The sequence below is a fragment of the Mauremys reevesii genome, linkage group 5 (assembly GCF_016161935.1).
Source record: "Mauremys reevesii isolate NIE-2019 linkage group 5, ASM1616193v1, whole genome shotgun sequence".
Lineage (NCBI taxonomy): Eukaryota > Metazoa > Chordata > Testudines > Geoemydidae > Mauremys > Mauremys reevesii.
Genome location: NC_052627.1, coordinates 2,532,800 through 2,544,985, shown reverse-complemented (window position 1 = coordinate 2,544,985; position 12,186 = coordinate 2,532,800). Strand labels below are relative to the sequence as shown.

Sequence of the window (12,186 nt, the reverse complement as noted above, 5' to 3'; positions counted from 1 at the left end):
CCTCTCCTCCCCTCTGCCTCCTGTGAGCAGTGGGTTGGCTTCTCTGCCACCCCACCTCTCCTGCAGCTGCTGGCACACCCCTGGAGGGGAGCAGGGACCCTGCTACAGCCCCCCAGGGTTGGGAGGGGGACTGAGTGTGAGGTGGAGGAGCTGGGGGGGGACAGAATGGGTGGGAGCTGGGGGTTGGTGGGGCTGGACTGGTGGAGGGTAAGGATAGAACTGATGGGGGCTGGGGGGGAGAACTGATTTGGAGATTGGGGCAGAGGATTGATTTGGAGGTTGGGGGGCAGAATTCATTGCTGGGCAGGGGATGGGCAGATGTGGGGGTGAGAACTCCTGCAGCAGGGACCAAACCCTCCTAGCCAATACATTTGGGAGCCTGGGCAGCACTAACACACTCTCTCTCTGGGGATGTTGCAGACAGACTGAAAAACAATAGAATCTCTCTGTGAATAACCACAGGTTTGGGGCACAATCTCCTGATGCGTTGGGGTCTGACTCATTTAGTTTTGGTCTCTTGAGGTCGGCGATACTCTGAGTGGGGAGAGTATTTTGGGAATGAGAAGAAATGATTAATTATTAATTGCTTATCCCAAACTATTATCCTCAAGTGCGTCACTTTCTCCACTGAGTATGCTTTTGTCCGGAGTTCTTATATTTAGCGTTGTTAGTTTCCACTAATGTTAATTCTGCCACAAAAGACAGATCACGATCTAACATTAGCCACCGTGGTTGATTTAAGGGTATGGGTAGCAGGGGCGGCTCTAGCAATTTCGCCGCCCCAAGCACGGCGGCACGCCGCAGGGGGTGCTCTGCTGGTCACCGGTCCCGCGGCTCCGGTGGACCTCCTGCAGACGTGCCTGTGGATGCTCCACCGAAGCCGCGGGACCAGCAGACCCTCCGCAGGCACGTCTGCGGGAGGTCCACCGGAGCCGCCTGCTGCCCTCCTGGGGACCGGCAGAGCGCCCCCCGTGGCATGCCGCCCCAAGCACGCGCTTGGCATGCTGGGGTCTGGAGCCGCCCCTAGTGGGTAGCCTCTTAAGATATATAACAGAAGAGAAGGAACCAAATGGCACAGCTAAGCTTTTTTCCATCTCACACTAGGCCAGAGTGTATACAGAACTACTGGGTGTGAATCACCTTATAGTAGGGCATATTTGGAATGCTAAGTAACAGATACAAGTCTGACACCCCCATGCCTCCAGTTACCCAGGATTTTTAAGGGTCTTGTATGACAAGTGAAGCTGTTTTTATCCTATATAAATTGCATAAGTAGTCTATTGATTTCAGCAAAGAGCAGGGGAGAGGCCTTGAAAGGCAATAGGCAAACAATATGAGTAATTTTGGGGCAGATATTCATGTTGGCTATTTCTATTCTGCCCAGTAAATAGAAGGAGGAGATGCCACCTCTCCACATCCTTGAAAATTTCTTTCTATAGATAGTCCATATTTATAGAAACAATTTTGGGAAGATTAGGACAAATGTTAACACCTATATAAGTTATTTCCTTGCATATTTGAAATGGAAAAATGCTGAAACTTAGAAGGCTCTGGTCCTTTGGATATATCCATTGCTTGCGATTTGTTCTGGTTACTGCGAAAACCAGAGACCTTTCCCATTCAATAATGGTGGGAGTGATGAGGACAGAGTCTTCCACAGGCCCCCCTTCCCCCAAGTTTTTCCAATAGAACTACAGTGTTTTACAGCAGAAAGTGGCCTTCAATCTACTTCAATCTTCAATCAACTGCTGGCACCAAGAGATAACTGGCTCTGGCTAACTGTTCAGTGACTTCTCTACCTTACTGGGTAACAGGGTCTCTGAGCTGGATGGACCCCACACTAGAAGCACAGGCACAGGAGATTGCAGTCTTTGAACAGCAGGGTTTGTTGGGCTGTGCCTGCATTGGCCATGTTCTTGTGTGCCCCCTCCCCCCCCCCCCAGGAACAAAACGATCCCTCAGTTCCCTCATTCATTCAGAAGCCTAGATAAAGGGGACTCCACAAAGGCAGGGCTATAGGGTGGGTTGTGGAATCCACTCCGAGAACCACAGTTACTCTAAGGTAAGTAACCTTTCTTCAAGTCCAGTGGTGCCCACAGCTGTACACATGCGATTGGCAGGGGCAGAGCTGTTCCCATGGCAGCTACCAGGAGGAGCAGCACTGGATGTCCACTACCCACTCAGGTCTGGCCCCACCGCCCCTCCCCCATTCTGACAGCGGGGTCGCAGTGCTGCTCAGGTTTGGGCCCTGCGACCCCTGCTCACTCAGTCCTGGCCCTGCTGCCCCCACATCATGACGGAAGGACCTGGGGCCAAAGCTGAGCGGGCAGTGAGGTAGCCAGGGCTGCTTCTCCTTGCCCCTGCCATGGGGCTGTATCGTGCACCAGGGCTCACCTAGGGGCCTTGATGGCCTTGCCCTACTTCCAGCAGCCTGTGTCCCCTCCTCTCTGCCAAAAGGATTTGCTAAGTGTCAGCCCCAAGACCTGCTGCAAGGACGAGGAGCTGCAGTGAGGGCCTGCGTGAGGGACCTGGCTAGGAGAGGGGCAGTGGGGAGCCCTGAGGGGCGAGCAGAGGCAGACATGATGGGCTCTGCCTAGGCCGCAGTGATGGGTCTCGGTGGGTGATTCTGTTTTGTTTCCTTGCTCTGAATAGGATTTTGTTGGAGAAGAAACTTTGGGCTGGAACCCGGAGGCGCCATGCGTTGTGCGTACCAGGTGAAAAATGTCTGGGGGTGCCCCTGTTCAATTCTGCAGCTGTGTGGTTCCAGCTCTAGGAGATTGACAAGCAGAGCCCTGTCTGGAATGTGGGATTGAGAGTCCTGACTGTCACTAACTAAATGATTCTAATGCTGACCTACCAAGTTTGGCATCCGCTCATGTGGCCAGATCAAGGGCACATTGCTTAGAGGAAATAAGGGAATTACTTCACATAGCTGCCTTGCAAATTCCAAGTATTGGGATGCTGCTTCAGCTTTACTATGTGGAGGGAGAGGGATAGCCACTATTTGATAGCAGACTGTATACCCTGCATAGCCCTTTTTGATATTCTCTGGGAAGAGATGGCTTGACCCTTAGAAGCACCCGAGATGGCAATAAAAGACAGGACAAAACTGTTCCAACACTCTCTTTCAGTAATATAACAAGGCCTTTGAAATGGGTGAGGTGTGGATTATATCTGCAGGAAAGGAATGGGGTTGGGAAAGGAAACAGGTCATTTAAGAGGTTGGCTGAAGGAAAGGCTGGTTTGGATAGGGCTAAGCAGGCCATTGCCATGCTGGAGATGAATGCAATGGAGCTCTAAAATGAAAGCTCTGGTCTGCAGCGCACGAGAGAGACATTCGCCTGACCTGTACGAGCTGAGAGAGAAAGGGTCCCTGCTGGATGGAGGAGAAAAGGTGTGTCCTGGTGATGGAAATGAGGAGTAGACACAGAGAGGGGCTGCTGACTTTTGAAGCTACCTTAGTACTGAAAATGCGAGAACACACACCAGTGCCGAACATAGAGACATCAGTGCCTATGGCAGTGCTGCAGGTGTGGTTACGGAACCAGCAGGTACCAGGACAGGGGTTGATGCTGATGCCAGTACTGATGTTGGCATCTGCCATTTGTGAGCATTTTCAGGCACCTCTGGCTTGTGCTTGTTCAGGGCCAAGTCAGAGGCTGAGCCAGGCTCACTTGCCCGTTAGGTGAACAGGCTTAGTGACTTGTTTCCTGGATGGTGAAGGTTTGGGCCTCTCCTTATGGGAAAAGGAGGACCTGTACCCATAATCATGCCTGTCCCAGGTCTGGGATGTCCATTGATTCAGGGATGAGGTGGTACTGGTCTTTGGTGCTGCAATGGTAGTCGGTACTGAGGCAGTCTTCTGTGCCAGATCTCTGCCTGACACTACCAAGGATTTTTTTGGTGATACTGACCCTGGGAACTGGCTAGCAATACGTATCAGGCCTGACAAACTCACTCACCCAATACATTGTGGATAAGCACTATGAAAGCAAAGTGTCTTGTAAGGTATCAAATGAAAGCCAATGACACACTGCTCATTAATATCATTGTACAATGCATGTATGACACTATATAAGAAATTGTGCAAAACAATTGCAACATGTATCAAGTCTGTAACAAGGCGGCGTGGACAAGCTACGTTTTCTGCCATACAAAGCATATGTATGCCTCTATTGCTAGCTCTGATGTAAATTAATCATTGTAAAGCCAACACAATGGACACTATTTACATGTGAAGTCAACAGGAAAACAGGTTGACAGAGGATGTGAATACACTGGAGAACCAGTACCAGGGGAGAAAAGTCTTAGGTTGGGGGTTCATTTCAAAAGTTTACTGGACTGCAATAGGAAGGCAAATGGACTCCCCTTTATCCATCACTGGAGGAACAAAAAGGACAGCAGTTTTTGTATCCATTAGCAGTGGATCCCAGCCAGGGGTGTTCGTGACAGTGTGAGGAAGTGTTAGAAAGGTGAAAAGCTGGATGGACCTTTGGTGTGACCCAGTATGGCCATTCTTATGTTCTTAAGCTGTTTTAGACAAGGTGTAGACATGCAGACTCACCCCTGCAGCGCCTCCTGCTGGTCATCCTGGGGAACTAGCTCACTTCCAGCCAGGAGTGCCCTCTGCAGGCTGGTGATCCGCCTGGCCTATGGCCCTCCCTAGACCCCCATGCCCTTTTAATTGGGGTGCTGCCCCCTAGCAGTCCCCCACCAATCTGGGTCTCCCCCCCAGGGAACACCCAACCCACTATCCCCACTTTGCCTCAGTTTTGGCTACTGCCCAGTCTCCATCTAGCCCCTGTTCAATGGGGCAGACTGCAAAGTATCAGCCACTCATCATCAGCAAAAGGGTTTGGACCTGCTGCCTCTGCCTACCCATGGGCTGCCCCTTTGAAACCCCAGTACCCTAGGCCTGCAGCCTGGGGGGGGGGGGGGCAGGGTTCCAGGCCAGAGCTCCCCAGCTCCTCTTACCATCCCCCAGCCCTGCTCCACCTTGGGCATCCAGGTACACTCCCCAGCAACCAGACCCTTCTCCCTCTAAAAGCAGAGAGAAGCTATTTGCTCTTGGCTTCCCTGGCCTTTTTATACAGGCCAGCTGTGGCCTGATTAGGGTGTGGCCCAGCTGTGGCCACTTCCCCAATCAGCCCAGCTTTTAGAGCTGCAGCTTTTTAAGCCCTTCTGGCCCCAGCCACAGCCCTCTCCTCTCCTGGGCTGTTTTAAGCCCCAAAGGGCAGGCCACATAGCTTGGGTATGGGTAACGAGGATTTTAGCCTATTAGGTTTTGACTCAAAAGTGTGCTATACCCTTTGTTTTAAACATATCCAGGTCTGTTTCCACTTCTCATCCTTATTTACTAGGTCTTAAAGTGTCTCCTTAGATAGTAAACTTACAACGGTTTCACTCTTAATGTATTCCAGAGCTAGATTGTTACAAAGGACCCAATGCTGAGGGGTGCTAGTCAAGCTGTGTACACTGCTCTCTTTGGAGACAGCTTAGCTGGTTATTTCCGTGAGTGTCCAGCAACAAGGGCTGGATGCTACAGAGGGGACACTGGCAGAGGGACTTGGCAGTTGTTGTTTCTGTTTAGGAGGGACAGAGGGCAAGGTATGTGGAGAGCCAAAAGTCAGGGCTTGTCTGTGGCCAAAGGCTTTGGGTTTTAGGGAGCTGAGCTAAAGCAGACATCATGCAATACTGCTTCACATGAAGGGCAGCTGGCGGAGAGGTGTCTCAACTCAGAGGAGCAGCAGAGGGTAGATCTGTCTTGGAAGCTGATGCTTGCTCTTGGGGGCTGAAGTTCACCTCACACTATTTGAGGTGATATAGCTTCAAATCAGTGTCCCTGGAGTTGTTCTTATTCAGAACCACCAACACATGGCTCTTACCAAGACAATGCAGACAGCAGCTGTGGCAATGAGGGAGTGGAATTAAACTGGCACAGGACAGAGTTTTAAGCCAGAGGGCTTCAACTCTGTCATTTTGCCATGGGTTTGAAGAGTAGACTCACTGTTGGCACCCCACCCCCATGGCTGGCATAGCCACTCTTTCCTTAGTAGCACCCCTGCTGCTGGTCACTCTCATCCTGTGATGATCCACCTTGGCTCAAAACTTGGCCCTCTGGCCAGGTCACATTTTAGTCCCAGCCCATCCATGGTAATAAATGTACAAAAGAGTTTCCCCAGACCTAAAGAGCTCTGCGTAAGCTCAAAAGCTTGCCCCTCTCGCCAACTGCAGCTGGCCCAATAAGAGATATTACCTCCCCTGTGGTCTCTCCAAAAGTACACGAGTCAAAAAAATGCCCTGATGTAAAAGATTCTCTGACCCCTCTTAGACTATTCCTTAGCCTCCCCATTAGACTTAGTCATCTGCCCCACCCTGGGCTCCATAATTCTCACACTGGGCTTCTATACTCCTTTCTCAGTGCTGTTAGGAGAATCCAGGCCTACCTCTGCTCTGGGTTCTGGCCCAGGGACCCTGTATCAAATAGCTACATCTGCTCCTTCATACACATTACCTCCAAGCCCCTTGTGCTGCTTCCCTACAGCCTGAGCATAACACAGCCTCTGCTCTGGGTCCCAAGCCTTGGGCTTCTCCCTAGGTCCTCCCAGCTCCATCATTCTGTGCTGGAATGCTGGCCTTTCACAATGGCTTCTTCCCAGGGATTGATTCTGTCCATGGTCTCCTTCTGTCTGCCTTCCCCAGGCCCTTCCCAGACAGAGGGAACTCCTTACCTCCTCTCGCCTCGGTGCCTCTCCTGCATCTTCACCATAGCTTCCACATCCTTATTTTATGAAGGTGACCCAGCTCCTCTCCAGATGAGTCTAATAAATCAAGCCTGACGAACTAGGTGCAGTAAGGTGAGCTACCTCAGCTCTCAGACACTTGTTAACTCTTATTCACCTATATGGAGCAGACACCCCAGCACAGAAGGATAGAGGTGCCCAGGGACAAATTTAGTTTAGTGTGTTTGGTTTTCTTGGTATTACTAGAACAACATAATAAAAGAGGTTAATATTTTGAGGGGAATCACCCCTAACTAAAATACATTTAATCCTTCTCAGGGAACAGCTAATTTACTAGTTTATGCCTAGATTCTGCACTGGGATTGGCTAGCCCAGGAAGACTCTCATTAAAGTGAATGGACTCCACAATGATGCAGTGATCTATGCATCAGGGCTTAGACTGTAATATGATCTCCTCTGGGGCTAAGGTACATAAAAATATTTGATTATAATTATATATATATATATATATATATATATATATATATATATATATATATATATATAAATAAATAAAATTAGTATCATGTAAGACATCAGCTTAATGCATTTCCACCTTAGTGAAGTTCTGATTTGATAATAGTGAGAACTGAATGTGGGGATGTTAAGTTGGCACTTTGCTTTTGCTACTGACTAATGCAGCAACCACAAGATATTTTATTCAAAGTAAAATGGATTCATATATCAAAGTGAAAAGTGTACATAAGTAGGTTGCAGTGTGTAGACTGATAAAAGCTAAAATAGTTGTAGCAAAACTTACTGTACTGACAACTAAAACAATTAAAGGCACAGGGCTTTCAACAACAGAATCAAATGGTTACAAAAAAAGTTTAAGCATTGTGGGCAGCAGGTTAGCTGTATTCCCATGAGGGCCCACACACCACCACTTAGAATCTGTATTCCAAATTCGGTGTGGAAAAAGACAGTCCCCTGCCTATAGCATCTCAGGGGAGGTAAAAAGTTTTTTTTGCAACTAGAACAAGTTATCCTGGCTTTTTAATTAAAAAAAATAAAATAAAAAAACCTCTGTACCAGGGACATTGCAGGGGTAGGGGATGATGTGGAACATACAGCAAGTTTAGAAATTTGGTTCTCCAAGTAAAAATTATGCCACACCTAGGGAGGTTAGACGCATGGATGGTGCAGCAATGGTATAGTACAGGGGTTGGCAACCTTTCAGAAGTGGTGTGCCGTCTTCATTTATTCACTCTAATTTAAGGTTTCGTGTGCCAGTAATACATTTTCATGTTTTTAGAAGGTCTCTTTCTATAAGTCTATAATATATAACCAAACTATTGTTGTATGTAAAGTAAATAAAGTTTTTAAAATGTTTAAGAAGCTTCATTTAAAATTAAATTAAAATGCAGAGCCCCCCGGACTGGTGGCCAGGACCCGGGCAGTGTGAGTGCCATTGAAAATCAGCCTGCGTGCCACCTTTGGCACACGCGCCATAGGTTGCCTACCCCTGGTATAGTATAACCTACCAGATCCCCACATACCAAGCTGCCTCAACCCCTCCATGAAGTAACCATGCCATCTCCCACAAATTCTATATAGATAATAAAATCAAATTAGATTCAGAAATCTTCAAGTGTAGTATATCTTCCAAAGAAAAAAAATATAGACTGAGCATATAAATGAATCTTACAGGTACATTAATAAACATGACTACTATTTTAATAAAATAATGGTATTAGGTGTATTCAAAAGTGGTATAAGAGCAAAATAGGCATTTTATTTAATTAGACTAAACTACTTAGAAGGCAAATTTAAGACACTGTTTCCTCTTCAGATTGGCTTTCATCTGTTCCATATTCTTCAAAGAATACTACCACCATATTAGCAGTATCCCTTCCAGCTAATTTTGACATTCCTCCTATTTTCCCTGTAACCAGAACAAAAAAAGAAAAAACATTAGAAGATGGATTTTAATGGAGTGGCAAACAAACAAACAAAAAACAAACACATTTTCCACAGTGGAGTTGTATTCAGCTTCTTTCTATATCTTAGAAGTAGAATCACATTCAGTGATGTTTTCAGCAAATCTTACTGCAAAACTACAATATCAAGTTTCATACATCATGCTTAAGTGACTTACTAGAGAAAGCCTTACTTTTGAATCCATCATCCATGCAAGCCTTGATAACAGTTTATAAACCTGAGGAGTATTAACTTGTGATAGAGAAAGCTTAAAATGAATGCCAAAATGTCAATTATCCAAGAATACTATCTTGTAGGACAGGCTCACAGTCCCCGCAAAAGGAACCAAATTTAAACCTTGCAAAACTGCCTGGCCTTATCCAGAAAACCACTGGAGAATGGTGGTGGCAGGGGGGTACAGCTTCTGAACTGTGCATTCCCATTTTAGTAGGTTCCCCGCACCCTTTTACACTTGTATCCTGCTTCAGGGTTTTTAACAGTGATCTTAACTCTGCATTCCCTGGTTTGCAAACAGAGTTTTGTTTTGGAGTACATTAAATTTGCTTAATTTACAAATCAAGTTTTTCTGACCACACTGAAGATGAGAAGAGTTAGGGTCAGTTAAACAGCCTGGGAAATGAAAGTCACTACTTTATGTGCAATGTTTGTCATACTTCAGACAAAAAAAAGATAGGATGCGTCAGTTACACAATTACCTGTTTGAACGGCAAAGTTCACACTCATTTGGATACGTGCGCCCATCAGTCCCACAAACCGGCTTTAAGTTCTTTGGACATCCAGGCAAACCATACAAGTAGCATTTCGGCTAGGCAGGAAACACATTTATGAAACAGTCTAGGATAAGCAATTCCAAATAGCCTTTTGGAAACCTCCCAGATTAAGCAATTTAACAAATCCTGCCATCTTCCAATGGCATGCCAATGTACTTATATAAAAAATTATCAACATTTCATAAAAATCTGTGGAGGGGTTGTGAGATATTGCATCTCTTTCCTAGTTATGTGGAAATTTATCACTTCAAGTTTCACATACTAATTGCTGCCTACCATCACTTAGCTAAATACTTAAATTGCTCAATAGTCAAGGGAGCCTTAGTCATCATTGCTAAAAAAAGGAGTGTTTTTTTTTTAACCTTAGGATAATGAACATACAGTGGAGACAAGGGGCTTTAGTTTTTGCATGAAATAAACTCAGAGGTCAACCCAAGGTGGGTGTGTAAAGCTGGCCTCCACATATTTACCACTTGGTAAAAGTGAAGTGTCTTGTCTTCACTGTCTTTACCTCAGGATCACTCAGGCACTTGAGTTACCCTGAAATTAAAAAAAGCCATCACAGCATTTTTAGCAGTGAAGACATGGTCACTCATTAACAAATCAACAGCATACTGTAAGGTGGATTCCATTCAAAATCATGTTAGTGTAACATTTTAGGGCCAAAATAGGAGTTTTTATAGTGAGACTATCTGGAGCTAGCTATCTTGCTATAAAATCCTATACTTAAATTGTTGGTCAACACTGCTAGGTTGGTCAGGGATGTGAGAAAGCCACATGCTAAAAATCCTATGCTGAGCTAACCCTGGGCTTGCTTTCATCAACCTAGCTACCATCGCTCAAGTAGATGGTGTTCCTACACTGATGGAGAAACCCCTTCTGTAGGTGTAGGCTGTGTCTGCATTTCAGCTTATGCTGGCATAGCTACAATGCAATAAGTAGTGTAGACTATCCCTAGTATGACAGGCATAGCCCTAGTTGAGGCATCAACTATCCTGCTGTAAAATCTTTACCTTGATGTAGCTAGTCGAGTCAAGCTCAGGTGGGAAGAGGCAGGCAGTGGAGCACTGACTACATCAAGGAAAACAGCTACCTGTCTGTCTCCACTAGGGTTATAAAACACAACAGGCAACTGGCCTTTGTTGTCCTAGAGCCAGATAACCATCACCAGCCCAGGCAGCCATAGCAGAGAGCAGCATCTACTGAAATGCCTCATGACAGACCCTGGAAAGCAACAATACCCCCCGAAACGGGGTCACCTTGGTATGTGCACCCCTGTGTGTCGGGCTGCGGTGGGCCAGGGGCTGCCCACACGGGAGCCCCCAAGCTCTGGGCAGTCACACCTGGGGCTGGGGCTGGGGGCTGCTCTCACAGCCCTGCGGGCTCAATGCTAGTTCCCCAGCCCACCCCCCCGGGGCTCCCCGGGACAGGAAAGGCAGCCGGGGGGGGGGCAGCAGGGGCTCACCCTGTGCTGGGAGATGGGCACGGGCCCCACCGGGGGCAGGCTGGGAGGGGGCGCTGGGGCAGCAGGGTGGGGCGCTGGCAGGGGAGTGCCCGGGGCAGGATGCTGGGGGGCCCGGCGAGGCGGGGCAGCGGGAGGGGGGGCGCTGGGCGGTGTCACGGGCTGCCCGCACCCCCGGCCCCACTCACCGAGATGACGACGGCGGCCCGCGCGGGCGGCGGCAGGAGGATCCCTGAGGGGAGACAGAGGCACAGCGTTACCATGGCAACACGCCCAGGCCCGCCCCGCCCCGTCCGCGCCAGGCCGGTACCTGCCAGCGCCCCGCACAGCAGCAGCAGGACAGTCGCGCGCACGACGCGGCCCAACGCTCCCATCTCGGCACCCGGCAGGCAGCGCCGCGGGCAGCCCGCTTATAGGGCACGTGCCCCCGGCGCGTCACACCCCGCCCCGCCCACCCTACGCCACTGAGCACGCCCCCGGAGACTCCCCACCCCCGGGGGGATGGGGGCAGGGGCGGTGGTGCCCATGGGAGTGAGGAGAGGAGATGGGGGGGGCTGGGATACCCGGGGGGCGGGGGCGATGGTACAATGGGAATGGGGGGGGGGGTGATACCAGTCAGCTCTGTGTCCCTGGGGAACCAGGGCGCAGTATCCAGCCTGTCTGACTCAGGAAAGAAACCCCCACCAGCCTCTGCTTGAACCAAAACCTATCTGAGAAAAGACTTGCAGAGAGCAATGAAGGGCATCAGGAGACACACCTAGACTCCTCCTGACAAGGGTGACAAGATTAAGAAATCTCCCTTAGCCTCAGGGCCGGCTCCAGACCCCAGCGCGCCAAGCAGGCGCGTGGGGCGGCATTGTCCTGGCAGGGCGGCATTTGGCTCCGGCGCACCCGCCGCAGTCATGCCTGCGGGAGGTCCACCGGAGCCCGGGACGAGCGGACCTGCCACAGGCATGACTGCGGAGGGTCCCCTCTTCCCGCGGCTCCGCTTGAGCTCCCGCAGGCATGACTGCGGCGGGTGCGCTGGTCCCACGGCTCAGACAGAGCTCCCACAGGCATGCCTGCGGATACTCCACCGGAGCCGCGAACCAGCGCACCCGCCGCAGACACTTCTGCCCCGGCCGCGGGACCGGGGAAGGGCGGCGAAGCGCGCCGCCCTGCTTGGGGCGCCGTAATTTATAGAGCCGCCCCTGCTTAGCCTACAGAATGGAGAACAGCGACAACTCCCCTA

The 12,186-nt window shown here is 49.4% G+C and overlaps 1 protein-coding gene across 1 annotated transcript; it reads right to left on the bottom strand.

The window, feature by feature from the left end:
* Positions 1–8,437: 8,437 nt before the first annotated feature.
* On the bottom strand, positions 8,438–11,401 carry SPINK2 (serine peptidase inhibitor Kazal type 2). The gene is made up of 4 exons (XM_039539478.1): positions 11,266–11,401; positions 11,144–11,187; positions 9,419–9,528; positions 8,438–8,667 (listed from the first exon to the last, which is right to left on the bottom strand). The coding sequence occupies exons 1-4, from the start codon at positions 11,327–11,329 to the stop codon at positions 8,622–8,624; spliced, it is 264 nt and encodes an 87-aa protein (XP_039395412.1). The 5' UTR covers positions 11,330–11,401; the 3' UTR covers positions 8,438–8,621.
* Between the last annotated feature and the right edge of the window lie 785 nt (positions 11,402–12,186).

Bases quoted from the DNA above. Each gene is read 5' to 3' on its own strand.
- SPINK2 (XM_039539478.1), bottom strand. From the start codon at position 11,329: ATGGGAGCGTTGGGCCGCGTCGTGCGCGCGACTGTCCTGCTGCTGCTG. The intron at 11,188-11,265 runs GTACCGGCCTGG...GTCTCCCCTCAG, and splicing joins GCTGTGCGGGGCGCTGGCAG to GGATCCTCCTGCCGCCGCCC. The intron at 9,529-11,143 runs GTGAGTGGGGCC...TTTCCTGCCTAG, and splicing joins GGGCCGCCGTCGTCATCTCG to CCGAAATGCTACTTGTATGG.